The 21,947-nt window shown below is 39.0% G+C and overlaps 1 protein-coding gene across 1 annotated transcript in view; it reads right to left on the bottom strand.

Annotated features, from left to right (window-relative positions):
- The window catches only part of stx1a (syntaxin 1A (brain)), a gene marked incomplete at both ends in the record, with an annotated part of 67,578 nt that overhangs the window by 21,715 nt on the left and 23,916 nt on the right, over positions 1 to 21,947 (bottom strand). Inside the window, one exon of the mRNA XM_079247065.1 lies at positions 492 to 566. Coding sequence (XP_079103191.1) covers positions 492 to 566 — 75 coding nt within the window. The remainder of the gene's footprint in view (positions 1 to 491; positions 567 to 21,947) is intronic.

Here is a 21,947-nt window from a genome sequence, read left to right as displayed (position 1 = left end):
TTCAGTTTGCCTGACGGGAAAAGAACCAACCACAGATGTGGAGAAAATCACCATAAAAATGCTAATTAAAATTATCACTGCTACTGATACAGTCAACCAATTAATTGCTCTTTTCACAATGGGACCAATTAGACAGATGGGCTTTCAGTTAATAAGTCTAAATATTATTAAGTGCCACAGATTCAGATAAATCATAAAGCAGCTAAAACTAAATACCTGTAATTTTTTTTGTTTTTTACTGTAAAGATTTAATTAGCTGAGCACAACAATGAATAAAACTGAATTTAAATAGTGTGTTCTTAACCAAGATCAGATCCTCTAAACCATGTTCCTAGTTTTCATAATGATTTAGTGTTTTTTTTAACTGAGCTTTGTATGTTTTGCATATCTTGAAATCTGTGCTAAATGAAAACCTTTGCTTTGGTGAAGAAAAATTATATGTTGCAGAAAATTAGTAGCAGCCCTACAGGAAAAAAAAGAAAGTGAATTACCTTTTAATTTAGAGCGTACTTTGTTGGCCAACTTCTTGATGTCTGCCATTAGATCTTCAAGCTCAGCTTTAGTTTCTAAGAAGGGGAGAAGACAGGTATTAGTTAACTCATTAAAACTACACATAAAAACACCTTTGCTACTTACCCACATATACGAACGCATATATATATATATATATATATATATATATATATATATATATATATATATATATATATATATATATATATATATATATATATATATATACACATATATGTATATATATATATATATATATATATATATATATATATATATATATATATACACATATATGTATATATATATATATATATACACACATATATATATATATATATATATATATATATATATATATATATATATATATATATACACATATATATATATATATATATATATATATATATATATATATATATATATATATATATATATATATACACACATATATATATATATATATATATATATATATATATATATATATATATATATATATATATATATATATATATATATATATATATATATAGATATATATATATATACATATATATATACAAAAGATGTGCTGATGATATTAGGAAACAGCTTTGTCTTCCTTTCGCTATGGACAGCCAAATCAAAATCTTACCACCTAGCCCTAACCAGTCCTACACATTATGTTTTTCGACAGGAACAGGCTTTGGTTTAGATAAATCACAGTTTATTCTCATGAGAAATTGTCATGAGAGTAACATAAACACACACAAACACTAAATTTACCATCACATTTTCATAAAAGACCCTTATCATCTACATGTTAACAAGCTGCTGTAGGAAAGAGAGAGAAGAAACACACGACTCAGTCATCTAATTCAGTCTAACTTGGCTGCCTGCATTTTTATAAGTTTATTTCTGCATGTTTCAGGCTTTTTTAAGGCTGCATAAATCACAGAGATAAATTAGAGACAGTGGTAGCCCTGTTGAACCAAAACTCACAGCAAACATCTGAACCCAATTACAGACGGAGCCTCAGTGGATAATTTGATTACACACTACGAGGGAGACTTCAGTCACTGGTACGTGTTCAGTTATTAAAACATAATATTTGCACATACGTTTTCATAAGAAGTTGAGGAAAAAAAAAGACATCAATTACATCTCCTCCTCTCCACTGAAAATCTAAATGATATAAATGCTCTTAATGGCACTTTCAGATCGAACACTTTGAGGATTAAAAACAGTCATTGCAGCCCACATGGATGCATGTCATACTGAGCTGAAAACAACAGAAGCAGAAGGTTATCAATTCAAACTATTCACACTGAGTATAACAAATCATTAATTCTAGTCAGAAGCTTATGCTCACGAAGACGTGCTGGGATAAATCCTCTAACCAGCTTGTATAATCAAGTTTGATGAAGATGTTGAACCTCCAAACTTTGATCAGCGAACCGCTACAAGTTTTTAATCTGCTTGACAGACATATCAGTAGACATCAGCCTGTTGTAGCTCAGTGTGACAAAGCCGAGGTCATGCAGGGAGCTGGATGATAACTTCAGACTCATTCAGTTAACAAATTAGATCCCTTCACACCCAGCTGTAAAGGTCAGAAGAGCATGATCTGTAAAAGTTTCAGGGAAATTTTAACTTTGATTGCAACATGGCATGTTATTGTTACATTGTTGTTGTTACCTAAATTTTGTATCATGATACTTATAAGAAAAATCCACAATACATTTTAGTCTATTTTTACTTTCTGAGGCCCAAAATCTTATTCAGATGTTGTGAAAAGTTTTTATTTAATGCGAATTGTACATTTAGGACAAGTAAGAAAAGAAAGTGATCACTTTAATAAAAATAAATCACTGGTAGTTTGTGATTTGTACTAAGGATTGTAAGCCAAACCACAATCTTTTCATGAACCTAACTGAACACAATTCTAGCTAATTCCCTGCTCTGTTGGAGCAGGGAATTATCTAAAAACCTGCTGGACAGTGGCTACTGAGAGCATTTCTGCAAAAGAAATTCTATTTTTCCACAAATGCAAATTTATTTATTTTTTTTTTAACAACCATGCAAATTCATTTGCACATTTACAAAATTGATTTATTTTTATGTGGCAGATTTGTTTTGCAGAATGACAAAACTTGATTTACAAATAAACTCTGAAATTATTTGCAAACATTTATTTACAGCTGCAAAATCTTTTACTATATATTGAGCCCATTCAGCAGCTCCTGTCACCAAATCTTCTCAAAAGACTATTTCAAGTCTTTTATACGGTAACATTTTAAGGATGCTTTTGTGTATCCTTGTGTAATCATTAGTAGACTTTTGCCATGATGTTTGCCCATTTTATAGGACTCTCATGTCTTTTTGAATGCAAAAAAGACTCCATAGTCTAATAGGGATGCAACTTTTGGAGAACCAACCTGCTAAAGAAGGATCCTCAGCTTTGCATTTAAGAGCAAATATACTGTCTCACAAGCAGCCAAACAACAACAAAACAAAAACATTTTGCAGCAGTTTGTTACACGGAGGGAAACTAAACCACAGGAAAAGAGGAAATAAGCACTAAATTAATTATTTAAAACACAAAAATTAAATTGTATTTTAGCAGCTCAAGACAAATATATGTTTTTAAAACAAACACTGGAGCTTTTACCATAAGTGATTCTCTTGTTGCCGATGGCCACATGTATGCATCAGCCCACCTCTTCAGATCAGTCTCTGACCCCCTCAGGTCAAGAAAAATTCAGAAACAAATCATCTCTGGTGTGAATGTTTGTGCAAAGTGAATACTGCTTCAGAATAGGTTTCATATTGTTTTTTTCTTGAGACTGCCTGAAGATGACTCGGGCAATGGAAAGCTAACGTTCGCTCTCATCACCCATTTTAAATGTCAGTATGACCTGATCAAGGACAGCTACTGACATTTCAGAAAAACATGTAAATGGAAGCTAATACTGTCATTTTATACACATTGACACAGAAAACAAAAACCTTTATTCTATGCTTTATCTGGTCATTCAGTTACAACAATTTGTTAAAAAAAATTCACAAGTGAAGCACTAATGTCTGAAAAGTGTTACCTTCTTTGACAACTAACAGTACTAAAACATACAGCTTGGAAACAAAGTGGTGAATACTCTGATAACTTTCCAGCTTTTTATTTCTGAGTATATTTTAATACTGTTTATTCTTTCATTTAAATTTAACTTCCTTGTTGTAGATTATTTGCATTGATTTTCCTTTTTTTGTGGATTGTTTTGCTGACTTTTCGTGTTTTGTTGCTTTGCATCAAAACAGATAAAGCTCAAAACGTTCCTATGTTTTCATATACGTGGGTAAGATCTGACCATCAAACAGGCCAAAGAGGTCTGACACTGTAGTTCTGAGAGCGCTTCTTCTTTTTGCATTCTTTATGAGACAGAAATGTTGTGCTGCTTTGTAACACTGCTTTCTGGCACAATTCCAAGCCTTTTCTTAAGTCATTGTATTGTTCATGTAGCCCCACTGTTGACTTTCCCTTTTATATTTCTTTCCTGTTCCTATTCCTTGTCAGAAGTATCAGCCTTGTCTGTATTTTTTCATTTCTGCCTGTTGCTGGTTTTGCATGCTCTTCACCTGGATTGTTTGCTGCTCTTGCTTGCATTCAATATGTGGCCTTGGGCTGGTATTAAAAAGACTTTGATTTTGAACTTGTTACCTTGCTTTCTGTAAGGTCATGCTATTTTAGTCAACTTCCTGGCTTGTTATAGACACAGTGGGCATAGAATGGGATAGTGAGATCACTGTTAGGCAGGTCAGATTTTATAACCGTTTTCCTAATTATCCTTAGGGAAAACAACAATCCTAATGGCAGCTGGTAAAGGATGATTTATATATATATATATATATATATATATATATATATATATATATATATATATATATATATATATACCTATAAGATCAGTCCTAATGCACTCGTTTTACACTCAAAGATGTGTGAAATTTTTGGAAAGTATCTCCTTCTTTCTCTGTAACCATAGAAACCTGTATTAACCTGTTTCATGAAGGCTGCTAACAGCATAATGTGGAAAACTAAGTAAAAATTCATCTTAAATTAAGGGTGAGTTTAGAATATCCGTCAATATGTTTTCTGGACTTAAGATTTAATTTCTCTCATAGTTGTCGAACAGAGGAGGCGAACCTGCCCGATCAAGTGTCTATTCAGCCTCATTATTTGCTGTGTGAAAAGAGGAAAAGTGCTGTCAGAGATGAATAAGTAGATGGAAGTGAGAGGAAAGCAAATTAGAGGGCAAAACTGAGGAGTCAATTGAGCTGTAGCTTCACACTCCATCCTTCTCCCAGACGCTCTCAAATGGAATCTTCAGGTCACGCTTGTTGCCATCATTAAGACTGTGTTGCTATGGCGATGTGTGCAGTTGGTCCTCTCAGCAGCTTCAAATTGTTTCAGAGTGACAGAGGGAAGGAGAGCCAGAGAGACACTACAAAGCAAGAAAAATGTGAAAGCTAGATGAGGGCCAGTGTGAGCACATAAGACCATGTAAATGATGTAGGAAATGTATTCCAGCGTAATTAGTTTATCTGTTTTTTATGGTATTTCATGGCCTTTAAACTTTACTTGCAAGTTAAAATACAAAGAAGAAGATATATTAAGTGCAAAAGGGAGAAACAGCTTTCAAATTAATGTCAGTTTGGCTTTTAATAAACCATAACAGGAAAGCTAAAAAGAGAGAGAAAAAAAGAAAACAGTTTGAGTTTTTTTTTTTTTTTTTTTTTTTGTAAATTTGTTACATTTTTACTCAATGTAGTGAAAACATGACCCCCCTCCCCAAAGAAGTTTGGTATTTAAATATGGTGTAAAACAGATGGTAAAAGAAAAAAGCAGGGCAATGAAAACTTGTTTCATTTCAGTTGTAATAATCCAGTGTACTCTAATTTGCTATGACTTTACTTTCAGTGTCCTAATAAGTTCTACAGAATGAGATAGGAGTATCCACGCAGATATTAACATGTGTCAACACCTTGACTTTAAAGAACACCGCTTGTTAAGCTGGATACGCAGCATCGACGTCAGGTTGTGTACACCGTAACTGCTGTAGGCTCTGCAGGGGTTTGACTCACACACCTCTTCGGACTGGACATGCATCGTGGTGATACCAACGCAGCTACAGGTAAGAAATCCCTGGTGATTGGTCAGTGTGATAGTGTTGCTGGATGTTTGGGTCTTGTAGCTGAATGCATGACATATGCATGTATGTATGGACATATGTATATGAGTCTATCGCTGAATAAATGCCTTTAGCCACTATTTGTTGCTTTAAAATGGGGAAATACTTGTCGGAACTGAAGCAAACCATAAATAAAAACTGGTCCTAATGCCATCTGCAGAACCTGGCTCGACCTGATGCAGAAGCCACGCAAGTATAAATCCACCTTTAATATATGCCCAGTGAATTATATAAAGTTATGAGCTGATAGTCTCTAACCAGTAAATACAAAGTACTAATCAGGTAAAACCGCACAAGCACCAACCCTGTTCCACATTTTAAGGTAATTTTCAAAGATTTTAAGCTATTCTTCATTAACAGTTTAAATTATTTATTAAAATACCTTAATGTGCTATTTTAGTAAGAAGTATCCTGTGCGAAATAAAAGTTGTAACAGCCACTTTCCATAACAAATATTTCACACTTGGTAAACTGCAAAAATGTAGACTGATAAAGACATTTTTTGTTTTCGTGCATATCTATTGTTATCTTCTTTTCTTATTTTATCTATCTATTGTTATTGTGCATATATCTGTCGCCCTGCTTCGCATCATTTCAATTTTCTTTGCCGGCAAGGTGTGCTGGTTTAGCCAACAAAATTGTGATTCAAAATATTTTAATCAGCTTCTTGGGCGAGTTTTGAAGGAGCTTTGGTAATCTTTAATAATTCTCTCTTTTTTAAAAAAAATTTCTTCAAATCTTTGTCATGTTTTTTGCCAAAATTTAAATAATGCAATGGGAATATAAAAATGACAAAACAAAAACTCTTCTAACTGCCTTTAGTTATTACGAGCATGTGTGAGTGATGTAGTTTTTGGCTATGAAAAGGATCTATTAATGTGGTAATTTAAATTGCACCATAATAGTGTTGTCATTCACCCCACAGAGAAAATAGCCTGAGCAGTGTCCAGAAGATGTGTCCAGTGTGCACCTAGAGCAAGATTCATACAGACGCATGCAGTCAGGCAATGTGACAAGTTGCTGCTTAAAAAATTGAACTATTCTTAACTTCCCACTGCCTGAATCCTAAAATGCACATCTGGGAATCCTGTCTAAGTAGCAAGTAAGGATTCACAAATGAGTGAAGGGTTTCAGACACACTGTTTCTGTGCATCTGTGCAAACTTATTTTTCACACTGAATTTAGAACAGGTTTGTATCTTGGCTATAAAAGGGCAGAAAAATGATCAAGATAGATTAAGGCCATCCGTGGACTGGTAAAAAATGTCACAACTCCCAACTAAAATATTGTTGTACAGCCTTTTTATATTTATCTCTTATTATTTTCATGCATAACTTGTGAAAATATAAAATTCTGACTTGCTATTTGAAATGTCACAGTCAAAGGAAGATTTTTGATATTATAATGCATAAATATAAGTATATATGCTAATGGTAAGGAATAAATGTAGACAGCATAGAGGACAAATGAGGACAAGATTATTATTAGTATCCCTGATGCCATTTATGCGGTTCTGGTTGGTGTGGACGATGTCGTCAAAATACATGCCTGTTGTGAACTGTGTGGTTAAACGGTTGTTTTCTATTTTTTTTTTTGTTTGGTTTTTTTTTAACAAAGCACTCAGACAAATGGCTACCCAGCAGCCTGCCAGCACTTTTCTGTGAAACAAAAACCAAAACAAAGCTAAAGCCAAAAATGTTATGTGAACAGAAGCCCAGGAGTTTTTACTGGTTGCCAAGCAACTATTTATGACCAATGACTTGTTTGGTATATAACCGGTATAAACTAGTTATTTAACTTTTTTTTCTTTTTTCTTGAATATTTTCCTTAAATAGACTAAAATTAATGTGATAATTAGTGAGTTATGCTGGTGCTGGTGGGCAGATTTTGCTATCTTGAGACAGATCCATGCTAACAGCTTCCAGTGTTTCTGCCAAGCTAAAGGAGCTTAGCTGCTTCAGGGAGAATTGTGTTACTGTTTCCTTTCAGCAAGAAAGTACATATATTACTACAATTTCAAAATTTCTGCTACAGGTGCACCTTTGTTGTACAATTTCTGTCATGATTATGCAACAGTAAACATCAACTTTCATTGAAAAGTGTGAACATTTTCCTTAAAGCATTGTGTTTGTCATATTTTTTCTACTTCCTCTCACACAACTCCTGATTCCCATTTTCCACTTCATGTCTGCTGATCTGTATAGTATTTTTATCTTTATCACTAAAATGGACCATGAAAATAAATTATGTATCATCAGGACTGGATTTGAAGCGTCTGGATCAGTTCCTTTATTAAGCTTCCCACATGAAACCATTTATCAGAACTATCAGCAGTCGAAGGGCCAACCATTATAGCAGCACAGTCTGTGGGCATCAGTCTGATGTCAGAGTACAATGACATCTGAAAAGATGCTTCTGTTTCCACTCGCTAACACCGGGTCAATTGCTGCCGTCCAACCATCTTGTAACCATTTATCTTTGTCCTCAACACTCAGGCCATCTCTGTCTACCTCTGCTCTCTCTGTAAATATATTACCAGTCTTTTGTGTGTTTGTTCTCTTTATTGATCGTCTAGAGTCCAGATGTCTGTTTCAGATAGACAGAAGTTGAGCTCATCATTTAAACATGACTCGCATTTACTGTACGGCAAAAACACCGTGAGAACACAAGTAATGACAAACTGGTAGCACAGTAAAGTATAATTACCAAACTGTTGAAGAGTTCCCAGACCAGGAAGCTACCTGCCCATCTTTTTATATTTATAATACATAAATAAAAACTCTTACATTTAAATCTTTGTTAACTTTAATGTCCAAAAACCATTATGCATTGTCACTGCATGCTACTGAGTTGCACAATTGACCAAAGAACACAAAAGAACTGTGGTCAGTATAAACTGTAATCACACAAGCAGACACACCAAGGTAAACATCAAAGTATTTTAGAGCCTGAACTAGCTAAAGTGCCCTTTCTCAGTTATAAAATTCATAATAAACTTTCTGAAGAAGTAACACAGCAGGTTGTCTATCCCATGAGGACCATCCTGCAGGAGGACAGTGTTATACACTGACATCCACCACCAGAAATTTGACTCATCAGAAGCCAGATGCTGAAACTAGAATGAATTATTTGTTTGAAAGTTATAAATGATTTCAACATTAGATGGGAGTAATTCTTAGGCAATGTCCCTACTGAAAGGACATCTTTATATCCTAAGTTTGATGCACTAAAATGCAGGTTACGTTTGAGAAAAAAAAAAAAAATCAGAAAATCAACTAAAATGTCTTCACATTCTTCATCTGGTTAAAAAAATTATTCTGAAAATTTCCCAAACAAGAGTGTTTAATGCTTACAGTTCCCCTGTGTACAAAAATTAAATATCAAAATGGAAGAATTTAAGTTGTGAAAAAGCTGGGACTTACAAATCATGAACTACATTTCTGTAAGCGTCAGAAAATCCAGTTTTTCTCCCATTAAACTCCAATTCAAAGCAAACCTGGATTCTTAGACCAAAACAAAATTCTCATGTATTCTAATCTTTACATATTTTAAATTTTTTTCACATTAAAGTGTAAAATTTCAAGTGTTCAAGTGTTCCTCCCTGCCCTTTTGGCACTTGCAGTACAAGAATTTGTTTGAGAGGAGTTTTTTTTTCTTTTTTTTTTTTTTTTTTGCGAATAGCATTTCTGTTCGATAGGCTCTTTGAGCCCTCACTCATCTGTGAACAAGTCAGTTGTTTTTCTTTTACAGTTTGTTGCATAATAAAAGCAATAATTTATATTTGTATCAAGGATGGCAGTTAAATTTTTCTTTTTAAGTATTTGTAAAAAGATTTACCAGGGAGGCTGAGGAGTGTGATTCCCCTGTAATTGGAACACACCCTCCGGTCCCCCTTCTTAAAAAGGGGGACCACCACCCCAGTCTGCCAATCCAGCGGTACTGCCCCCGATGTCCACGCGATGCTGCAGAGGCGTGTCAGCCAGGACAGCCCCATAGCATCCAGAGCCTTAAGGAACTCCGGGCGGATCTCATCCACCCCCGGGGCCTTGCCGCCAAGGAGCTTTTTGACCACCTCAGCGACTTCAGCCCCAGAGATAGGAGAGTCCACCCCTGAGTCCACCAGCTCTGCTCCCTCATGGGAAGACGTGTTGGTAGGATTGAGGAGGTCTTCGAAGTATTCCCTCCACCGACCCACAACGTCCCGAGTTGAGGTCAGCAGCACCCCATCTCCACTGTACACAGTATTGATGGAGCACTGCTTCCCCCCCCTGAGCCGCCGGATGGTGGACCAGAATCTCCTCGAAGCCGTCCGGAAGTCTTTCTCCATGGCGTCGCCGAACTCCTCCCATGCCCGAGTTTTTGCCTCGGCAACGGCCGAAGCCGCATGCCGCTTAGCCCGTTGGTACCCATCAGCTGCCTCCAGAGTCCCACAGGCCAAGAAGGCCCGATAGGTCTATTCAGGGGTCCTGGAGAGGAGGGTCCGCCGGATAGTCGAATCCCGGATTGAGGAGGAGCAGTGTGGTTTTCGTCCTGGTCGCGGAACAGTGGACCAGCTCTATACCCTCTCTGGGGTCCTGGAGGGGGCATGGGAGTTTGCCCAACCAGTCTACATGTGCTTTGTGGACCTGGAGAAGGCATTCGACCGTGTCCCCCGGGGGCTCCTGTGGGGGGTACTCCGGGAGTATGGGGTACCGGACCCCCTTGTACGAGCTGTCCGGTCCCTGTACGACAGGTGTCAGAGCTTGGTCCGCATTGCCGGTAGTAAGTCGGATTAATTTCCGGTGAGGGTTGGACTCCGCCAAGGCTGCCCTTTATCACCGATTCTGTTCATAACTTATATGGACAGAATTTCTAGGCGCAGCCGAGGTGTTGAGGGGATCCAGGTTGGTGGCCTCAGGATTGGGTCTCTGCTTTTTGCGGATGACGTGGTCCTGTTGGCTTCATCTGGTCGTGATCTCCAGCTCTTGCTTGAGCGATTCGCGGCCGAGTGTGAAGCAGCTGGGATGAGAATCAGCACCTCAAAATCTGAGACCATGGTCCTCAGCCGGAATAGGGTGGATTGCCCTCTCTGGGTCGGGAGTCAGGTCCTGCCTCAAGTGGAGGAGTTTAAATATCTCGGGGTCTTGTTCACGAGTGAGGGAAGGATGGAGCGCGAGATCGACAGACGGATCGGTGCGGCGTCTGCAGTAATGCGGGCTCTGCGCCGGTCTGTCGTGGTGAAGAAGGAGCTGAGCCAGAAGGCGAAGCTCTCGATTTATCAGTCGATCTACGTTCCTACCCTCACCTATGGTCATGAGCTGTGGGTCGTGACCGAAAGAACGAGATCTCGTATACAGGCGGCTGAAATGAGTTTCCTCCGCAGGGTGGCCGGGCTCTCCCTTAGAGATAGGGTGAGGAGCTCAGTCATCCGGGAGGGGCTCAGAGTAGAGCCACTGCTCCTTCGCATCGAGAGGAACCAGTTGAGGTGGCTCGGGCATCTGGTCAGGATGCCTCCTGGACGCCTCCCTGGTGAGGTGTTCCAGGCATGTCCTTCGGGGAGGAGACCCCGGGGAAGACCCAGGACACGCTGGAGGGATTACATCTCTCGGCTGGCCTGGGAACGCCTCGGGATCCCCCCCGCAGAGTTTGCAAATGTGGCTGGGGAGAGGGAAGTCTGGGCTTCCCTGCTTAGGCTGCTGCCCCCGCGACCCGACCCCGGATAAGCGGCAGAAGATGGATGGATGGATGGATGGATGGTAAAAAGATTTCGGTCTCCGCCTCCCACCATCCATACTGCTCCAACTTCATATGAATTGAAATGGTCATGTGGTCAAAAATCAGATCAGTAGTTATTTCCTTAAAGTTGCTAACAGACAGATAAACACAGTCAAAAACATGTTCCATTTTACTGTAGAAGTCAAGTTAGACTAACATCTGTCACTGTTTAGCAGGAAAGCAGGACAACCACAAACCGACCACAAAGCTTACGGCTTTTTATTATGCCTTCATTTTATCCTTCAATTAAAATAAATGAAGACAAAAAGTGAGATTATTCTGTTTTGGCAGCAAAGAGAAGAGGGTCAGCGTTGGTAAACACCTGGAGCTCTCAAAACTATCAATCAAGTCTGTAACCTTGGAGTGTCGATAGACTCAGATCTGACTTTCAGCAGCAACATCAAAGCTGTAACAAAGACTGCTTTCTACCAACTCAGAAACATCAACAGGATTAAAAGTTTAGTTTCCCAGAAAGACCATGAGAAACTTATCCATGCATTCATCTCCAGCAGACTAGATTACTAGAACGGTCTTTTAACAGGACTTCCCAAAAAGAGCATTAAACATTTACAGCTCATCCAGAAGGCTGCTGCTTGAGCTTTAACTAGAACTAAGAGGTCTGAACACATCACACCAGTTTTAAAATCTTTACACTGGCTTCCAGTCAGTCACAAGATAGATTTCAAAACCCTGCTGATTGTTTACAAATCCCAGAATGGTTTAGGACCAGAATACATCTGTGATATGTTCAGAGAATATATCACAGATGTATAATATATCAACTAGTCCAGACCAGAGTCCAGACTAAGCATGGAGAAGCAGCATTTAGCTGTTACGCTGCAAACAAGTAGAATAAACTGCCAGTGGAGATTCAACTCTCCCCAAATGTAGAAACTTTTAAATCCAGGTTAAAAACATTTCTTTTTTCATGTGCCTATGCATGATAATTAACTTAATTAATTTAATAAGTTAATTCTGCTTTTCATTATTTTAATATAATTTATTATTTTATTGTGATTTTGCTATTTGTGTTTTCTTTTATGCTTTTTTTAATTTGTTTTTAAACCATCTGTAATCCTTTTAATATTTCATGTAAAGCACTTTGAATTGTCTTGTACATAAAAGGTGCTATACAAATAAACTTGCCTTGCTTTGCCTTCAATACTGACCTCCAACAACATCTTTTTTTCATGCAAGATCTTCCAACACACCCTTAATTAGACAAAGCGGTTCAGATAATGGATGTATGATCTTCCAACACAGATTATTGGAGTTATATTGAGTTAACATGGTGATGCTACAGTTATTTTTAATCTTTCCAAACAAATGAGAATGTAATCTAAACCAGAACACTAACTCACACCATCACTTTATGCTGATTTCATAATGACAGGGTCAGATGGTGTTTGAAGATGTTTATGGGCTATCTTTTTGACATTTATCCCTATTGTATTTCTACAATAGGGACCAAGGATTTTCTTTTTATACTTAGCCTTGGACATAACTTCACATTAACCTCACAATTATGGACAGTGTAAAGCAATGTCTTTATATCAGTGCAGACATTATGGGGGATACATAAGATAAGGGAAATAAAAATAATAAGATACAATAAAAAAAAGTACAGCTGACACGGATGAAAATAAAAACTAAAAAGAAAGAGAAAAAGCAGGGGGAACCCATGCTTTTAATTTTTGGTTGAAGATGGAGGAGGTTTGGTAGGCAGATCTCTGAGGGTGGAAGAACACAGGCCAAAAACTAAAACTAGAAATAGTAACGGCACTGTTTTTTTTTATCACCTAAACGCATGTTTGAGTTTGAGTTTGAATTCCAGCACGCTCTCCGTTCAGTTTCCATGGCGACGAAAAACGCGTCGTTTTAGAGAGTTTTTTCTACTTCGAAATCCTTGTGACGTCCCGGGGCATAAGGTTCGGAGATTGGTTACCTTCTACTGGTTAACAAGGGCATGTACAAATACATCAGGCAGGTGGAAAACGTGGGATATAGTTGTTTCCAACGATGGCTGGTGAGTTTACCAAAGAGAGACATCCTGCTGCATTTGTTGCTGTGGGTTTCTGTTTTCCACTTCGTTTTCAGGGTCTGATTCAGGTTCCAACATGTAGGACTGTATGCTATGTGTTGACATTGTATTTTGTTTTTTTTTAATTGAGTTCATATTAGCGTAATCCTTCTGTTTATGAGATGTTACAACGACGGCGAAAGCAGGTGCGGTGCGCGCTCCCGATGTAGTGCAGTGGCGGGAGGCGGGGCTTAATGCGGAAGAGTCTCAATCCACTCGTTTTGCCCACAGGGCTGATCTGAAGTGAGAGAGGGTCGGTCTGAAGTAAATAAAGCGATTTGTGAGAATAACTTGATCAATCCCAGCCCTTCTGGTCTCAGAAATAAAAATTAAATTAGCCTGAAATGCACATAATAGTTCCACTTTAAAGCTAGGGTACGTAATGCTGGGGCGCTAGCAAGATTTGAGTGGTACCCTGTCATTGGCTCCTCCCCCTCTGGTTTTGATTCTTGTGTGATCCAGGGCTTTTTTATCATAAATGAACAACTCCATTTCAACCCAAACATTTTGATTGGTCAGAGTGTTTACAGATTTACAGAAAATGGAGGCGTCTAACTATATTTCTTATTGTTCATGATTACAAAATCAAGACGAAGAAGCACTTCACCCAGAGTAAAAGAAAATGCCTCTGAGGAAAATGACCTACCCCAGCTTTCAGAGCCAGACAGATAAATTCATTGTGAAGAACCTGCTCTCTCCTGTTTTACATCCGACGCACCGCTGCAGCAGGGGGAAAGGCGGAGGGATTTTTCCCTGCATGGTTTTGCGTGTACAGAACAGGTGAGCCAGAACTTTGGAAAACTGGCCTTTTTCATCTTGAATGTAAGGACTATGCTTGCATTCTTTTTGTTTGTTTTTTTGTTTTTTGTCCCAAAGCAGTCACTCACTCTCGCTTGTGTTCAGTGCCTTTCTAATGATCTAAGATGAGCTCCTGCTCAGAGATATTTCTGTGTAGAGTATATTGTACATTGCGTCCACCTTGCATCATGCAGTTCAAGTTTATTGTTGCACTATTGTTGCATTAGCAACAATAGTGCTGCAGCTACTGCTCCACCTTGTGCCCCGCCTTTTGCCCCTGCTGCTGTGTTGACTGTGTTTGAGCCAGTATCACTCTCTCAGCTCTGTGAAGTGGTTCAGAAGCTGAGACCAACAAGCTGTCCCTTGGACATTGTCCCATCTAGAGTTTTAAAACAGGTTTTTGACACAGTGGGGCCATGTCTACTTCCTTTTTTCAATTCCTGCCTGCTGTTAGGGTCTGTTCCGGCTGTTTTTAAGCAGGCTGTGGTCAGGCCACTTATCAAGAAACCTAACCTAGACCCAGCAGTTCTCTCAAATTTCAGACCCGTGTCCCATCTGCCATTTCTCTCTAAAGTATTGGAAAAGCTGGTTTTTTCACAATTACAATCATTTTTGGATCAGAATCACATTTTTGAGAGGTTTCAGTCTGGTTTCAGAACGCGCCACAGCACAGAGTCAGCACTCCTTAAGGTGCAAAATGATGTCTTGCTCTCCCTGGATTTAAAGCAACCTGTGCTGTTGGTAATGCTTGATCTTACCGCAGCATTTGACACAGTGGACCACTCTGTCCTTCTCACTCGCTTAGCCCAGCAAGTGGGTCTTCAGGGACCTGTGCTCCAATGGTTCAAGTCATACCTGACTGATAGATCTTTCTCAGTAATGATTAATGACCTCTCTTCATCTTCAGCTCCTCTGTCTTCTGGTGTGCCACAGGGTTCCATTCTTGGCCCTGTTCTGTTCTCTTTGTATATGTTGCCCCTCAGCTCTGTGATATCCCGCCATAATGTCTCATTCCACTTGTATGCAGACGATCTCCAAATCTATCTGCCAGTTTCCCAGAACTCCTCAGACACACAGTCCATCTACAGGTGTCTGGATGACATTAAGCAGTGGCTATCGCAAAACTTCCTCTGTCTGAATGAGTCAAAATCTGAATTTATCCTCTTTGGTGCCCCCAGCCCAGCAAATGCAGCTCCATTGTTCACACCTCTCACCAACCATCTCAGTCAGACAGTTAGGAACCTTGGAGTGACGTTGGACAATAATCTCAGACTCAATAAACAAATAGACTCTGTGGTCAGGGCAAGCTTTTTTCAGCTTCGCCAGTTGGCCAAAATCAAATCCTTTCTCACTCGTCAAGACCTTGAAACAGCCATCCACGCCTTCATCAGTTCACGTTTGGACTATTGCAACGCCCTCTACATTGGACTCAGCCAGGCTTCTCTGCACTGTCTACAGCTTGTGCAGAATGCAGCTGCCCGCCTTCTCACCAACACACGCAAACATGACCATATCTCCCCTGTACTGTTCTCTCTACACTGGCTCCCGGTTCAGTTCAGAATTCAATTAAAAATCCTTCTGTTTGTTTTCTGCTCCATCCATGGCCTTGCACCTCCGTACCTTTGCGACCTCCTGACTCCTCACCAGCCCAGCAGAGCCCTGCGCTCCTCTGATCAGCACCTCCTGGTGGTCCCTCGGTCTAGGTGTAAACAGTGGGGCGATCGGGCCTTCGCAGTGGCAGGGCCCACACTCTGGAACTCTCTGCCTCTGGAGTTACGCTCCATCATGGACCTGCCTCTGTTTAAGGCCAGGCTAAAGACTCATCTGTTTAGATCAGCCTTTGGCTGTTGAGATTTTTACATGTGAATGAACTGCTATTTTATATTTTTACTTGTTTTTATCTTTGTTCAGCACTTTGGTCAACTAAGGTTGTTGTAAAGCGCTTTATAAATAAAATTTGATTGATTGATTGATTGAAGTTACAAGCTGGATGTGGTGATGGACTGTACTGAATGAAAATGGTCTTCTGAGGTTCTTCTGAGCTCAAGTGGTCATATTGATCATGGTGTCATGATAGTTTCATGCAGTGCCACCTCAGGGCTCCATGATCATATAGCTGCCTCCCTTTTGACTTTGCTCCTCAGCCTTTCACACTGAGCTTTCTTTAAACTACCTGAAGATTTCATTGTATTTAATGCAAATGTTGGAAGACCAATGTTCTTTGAAGTTTTGCAATAAATTTTTTTATTGAACTGATTGATGATTCTCTAACTAAATATGATTCATGGACTACAAACCCTAAATGATCTATTGATAGAATGATTTTATCATTACAGATAAGGGTCAAACATAGAAACAAAATGATCGATGTAAGTTTTCAATGCATGCAAGTTTCCCAACTTAACTTTAAATAGGGATTGTAATTCTGAGAGGTAGCGAGCAACCAGCCATCCTTGTTTTTATTCCTGTCATTCAAATGTTTACATTTCGTGACTTAGTTTGTTGACAAATTGACATAGTAATTAAACAGGTACATTTACCATGGATAGATTCATGTCTGCTCACAGTGATTTGTGAGAGGATGAAAAAAGTGTCGAGTGTTGGTTATGACAATCCAAATGCTTTAGTGTTCTGCATCCCTTACTTTTATCTAAAATTGTGATGTTAAAATTTTTAAGTGTTTTTTAAACGTCAGAAATAAAGCACTACTTTCAAAGTTTTGTATTTGTGAAGTGTTGAAGCAGACCTTCTAAAGCAGTGTGATTGCCTCAGATAGTTTTAATGTATAAAGTAGGATGTCACATTTAAAGCACGTAAATCAACGCTTTTTAAATTTTATTTATCTGCACAATTGCTGCTCAGGTTTCCTCCCAGAATCTAAGCTCTTTATGAGCTGACTGAAACTCACAATAGGGTGGTGCCCAGCTGTAAACACTGTGCAATCTGTCAAACATGTTAACCGTGTGGTAATAAAAGGGTGAAATTAGTTGCTTTAACACACAATCATACATTAATGGGCATCAGAACATTTTTGAGGGATCTGCAGTAGGTCCTCTGAAGCAAAGTGAACTTTTAAAACTGCTCACAAGTGTATGACACCCGATAAAAAGGGGAACTACCAAAGGTACCTTTTACTTTTTATTGAAGCACGTATATAACTAACAACCCATGCAGGTAAATGCTGCAATATACAGACTTTTGAAGAAAGTTTCCTGAGTGATGCATACAAAGAAATTGTAATGATCTTAAAAACCATATTTTAAAATGATTCTCTGCTAAATTTGAATGAAGTCATGTGACTGTAATCTGTGCTGTTATCATCATACCAAATGATAATAGAACAGTGCCAAAAATAAACTTAATAAATAAAATAACAGCCATGCAATGGACTGGCGACCTGTCCAGGGTGTACCCCGCCTTTCACCCAATGACTGCTGAGATAGGCTCCAGCTTCCTCGTAACCCTTCATCGGACTAAGCGGTTTCAGAAAATGAATGAATGAATAAATAAAATAACTCTAAGTGTTGTGATCCTGTTCCCTGGTGGGCGTGTCTGGCATCCTGGCACCTGGATCAGCACCTGATCGGCATCTTGGCAATCAGCAGCAGCACTATTTAAGATCTGCCCAGCCTGCTGTTCATCGCCAGATAGTTGAACGCCTTTGGTACAACTCTCGGCCTGAAGGATTCTTCCCAGTGTGATTTCCTGATCGTTAACCCGTGTGTTTTTTCCCCGTCAGAGATCCTGCCTGCATGCCCGATTGCTGCCCTACCGCCTGCCTGCCTGCCTGCTCGCCCGCCTGCCTGCCTGCCCGCCTCTCTGACCGCCAGGTTTACCTCCCCGCTTGTCTGCCTGCCGACTAACCTATCTTCCGCATCCACCTGGGAAAGAAACCGAAATCAGAAGGAAGCAAATAAAGCATTGTTTGAAACTCCAAGCCGAGTCCGCATATGAATCCCCCGCACTTGACGTCAACCTAACACTAAGCTTAAGCACTGAAAAGTCAAACATCTCTTGCATACCTTGGGGACTACTTTACTGCTTAAAGAGAGGGAAAGTGGAAGTGATTGAATATAAAATGACACTTTACCATTTGACATTATCACCATATTGTAGACCTATGTTACACAACTATACCATTATATTGGCCATTCAAGAAGGTCTCTTTAGTTCTTTGACCTTGAGAAAGCTATGTTTAATTTCAAATGATCCAGCATCCTCTCCTGGAAGTAGCCATGTATAAAACCCTCATGAATGCTGCAGGATCAGTATAAATGATCTTGGACCTACAACTCTAAAATCTTTCAATTCTATCATCATAGATCAACATAATGAGACGCGGTGCTGAATGGGGGTTATCAACAACACAAACAAAAAATAAATAAAGCAATTAATAGTTTCCATCATGTCATCTGTGTCGTACTTTTGTGCACGAGAGGAATGTGCTCGTGAGGAAACACAGCTTTAATACCCATTATGACCAGGCGATTGCCTGATAGATCATCATTGTCGAAACTCTGCTGTATACCGCTGCTGAACACTGTACGCATCAACACACATACACCCACCGAGCTGAATAAAAATTACAATGTCCTATTGGGAATTAGTTTTGCTACATTTAAGTGGGTGGATAAACTGTAAAATGGAATGTTGCATATTGCAGGAGTGAATATAATATTATACAGAAACTGCATGTATCAGTACAAGTGTGCTTATTACCATGAGCCTGCAGGTGGGCTGGAATTAACGGTGAGGAAATCACCAGTAGGAGAACAAAATGAGATAGAAATGGGAGAGTTGTGCAAAACGCTTTAAGAAATGTACAAATCATTTTGTTTTTGTTGCTACTTTTCTGTTGCCCTGTTTATCAGCCACCTGGGGAGAAAATAAACAAAGCCGTGACCACCCCCACTCTGTATCCCAGACAAGCCACAGCACCTGATTCAGCTATATAGCTATTTGCATATGAGTAAGCAAGTGAGAATGACAGGATTTGCATGGGAAACTACTTGTAGAAAAATACTTACTACCCAGTGATGGACTGGTGACCTGTCCAGGGTGTGCCCTGGTTCTTGTCCACTGTTTGCTGGGATAGGTTCTACTGTTGCTTCCCGCAACCCTGAAATTGGACTAAGCACTGACTGACTGACTGACTGACTGTCTGTCCATTTTGATAGATAGATAGATAGATAGATAGATAGATAGATAGATAGATAGATAGATAGATAGATAGATAGATAGATAGATAGATAGATAGATAGATAGATAGATAGATAGATAGATAGATAGATAGATAGATAGATAGAACAGACTAAAATTAAATTAAACCACGGGACCTTTTACCCAAAGTTACCCCAGGGGCATTCATTTTGGTCCTAGGAAGGCTGCAATCCAACAGATTTTCCATTTCAAACACTTCATTTGAGTCAGCTGTGTAGGAGCAATGGTAGATGGAAAACCTGATGGTCTGCAGCTCTTGTAGGACTGAACTGAGAACCCTACAGCCTATGAATGCACAACCATGACATTTTTTAAAATACTTGGACAAGTTATAATACCTATTTAAATATTTTTTATGTTTTTAGTGACAACTTTTTATCCAGCCTTTCATTAGAATTTCAGATTAGTTTATTCAGTCATTCATTATCCAAACTGCTTCGTTCAATAAGGAGTCGCGGGGAAGCTGGAGCCTATTCCAGCAGTCTTATGGCGAGAGGCAGAGCACACCCTGGGCAGGTTGCCAGTCCATCGCAGGGCCAGATCAGTTTATGGACAAAAACAAGGCCCTTTGTGCAGCAATCTATCACAAATTTAACTAACTATCCATTTGATGTGCGATCCTGATAAACATAGTCTTTCTTTTAGGTTTGCCATGACTTGTTAGACAGAACACAACAGTCAATATTGTGAACATGGTCTAATTTAAAGTCAAATACAGATAAACAAAGACTCACAGACAGTAATGCATAGTTATTGTGTTATTAATCATTCACCTATTTCAAAAATCGAAAGGCAATGACCAAAATGATAAATAAACTATATAGAATGACTCCAGTGTGTTCCTTCTTGTATCCAGCGTTATGGAGAAGAGAGACTTAGATCTTACTTTGAATAAGCATTGACAAGAGGGGTAGCAAGAAAGGAGAACATTATAGTGGTATAGATAAAGTAAGTCATATTTAATTAGATTTGAATGGTTCATTAAGATACAGTTTGTTGTTTTTAAGTCTTTGTAATCACTAAACCCTCAGTCATAGTTATCCCCTCCATAAATCTTGATACGAAGCTTGCTTTTTTAGCCTAACATAGAGCCTTGAGGTGCAACTGGAGTGCTTGCAGAGCAGAGCCAGCCTTTACAAAGACTTTAAAGCATTATTGTGGCAACGTAAAGCCTCACAACACCCATTTGTGTGGCTGCTGACCTTAACCCCTTTTTTCCATTTATTTATTTATTTGCTTTTTCAAGTGTATAAGTGAGACCGCAATGTATTACTATAAAAACATTCATCATGCCATCATTGCCAGAAGCATACATAGAGTGAGAGAAGTGAGAAAAAACATCATAGCAACCTTCAGTGTGAATATTTTACTGCTGTTCATTTTGCAATATTTTGACAGAAAAGTCATCTTTTCAGTTAAGTTTCTGATCAAAATGCATTTTTCAACACAAAGTTTTGGAAGGATTTACAATCATTGCAGAAAGAATTGCACAGAAAAAATAACATGCCACAAAAAATATGGCTCAGCAAACAAAGGAGCTTCTTGGATATTTTATAAAGTTTATTTTAATCTCTTTCTCTTCTGTGGCAGCAAAGAAAAAACCAAAACCTCCCAGTAATGAATGAACCAGACATTTCCATCAACAGCTGACTAATGTGAATTTTTTTGCATTTATCAGTTTGACACACACACAGACACCAAGCACTGAGTGCAGTCACAAGAGATATGGCTTGTAGAAGAATTTGTATCTGCAACACAGCACCTTGCCTCAGTGCTGCTTTGCCCTGCCCTGCCTGAGACGGACACATTCATGCTACTTACAGGGGCTCATTTGATGCCCGCAGCAGTGAGCAAATCAATGTTTTCAGGTAGGTGGGAGGTAGGGGATCATGGGAGAGGAAAAAGGATTGGTGGTGTCACTATTATGAGTAACACCCTCCTTGTGAAAGCAGAAGTTGGGATCAAATGCCTGACATAAATGAGAGGAAGAGGTACAAGAGGACAGAGATGGGGGACCGATGAAGTGGAGAAAACATCCAGTACAATTTAAACAAAAGCAAAGATGTGAGTGGCTAAATTGAGCAAAGGGGAAGAAAAAAGAGAAATATGTCAGAAAGTGAAAACAACGGCCAAAGAGGTAAAGGCAGGATTAGAGAGTAATAGAGAGGAAAAGCAGAAAATTGAAGAAAATGGACAAAACAGGAGACAGGATTTCACTGTGAGAACTTAAATGCCTTAAAAGGACAGTCAGGACTGATAGGTGGACAGTACAGCTCTAAACATCTTCAAGGTCCTCTGTAATCTATCACAGACTCCATCTACAGGCAGGCTTTTTGCTTTTCTGACAAACT

This window comes from Telmatherina bonti (assembly GCF_933228915.1).
Source record: "Telmatherina bonti genome assembly, chromosome: 9".
Classification (NCBI taxonomy): domain Eukaryota; kingdom Metazoa; phylum Chordata; class Actinopteri; order Atheriniformes; family Telmatherinidae; genus Telmatherina; species Telmatherina bonti.
The sequence above is the reverse complement of the archived record's forward strand: the minus strand, read 5'-3'. Positions and strand labels throughout refer to the sequence as shown.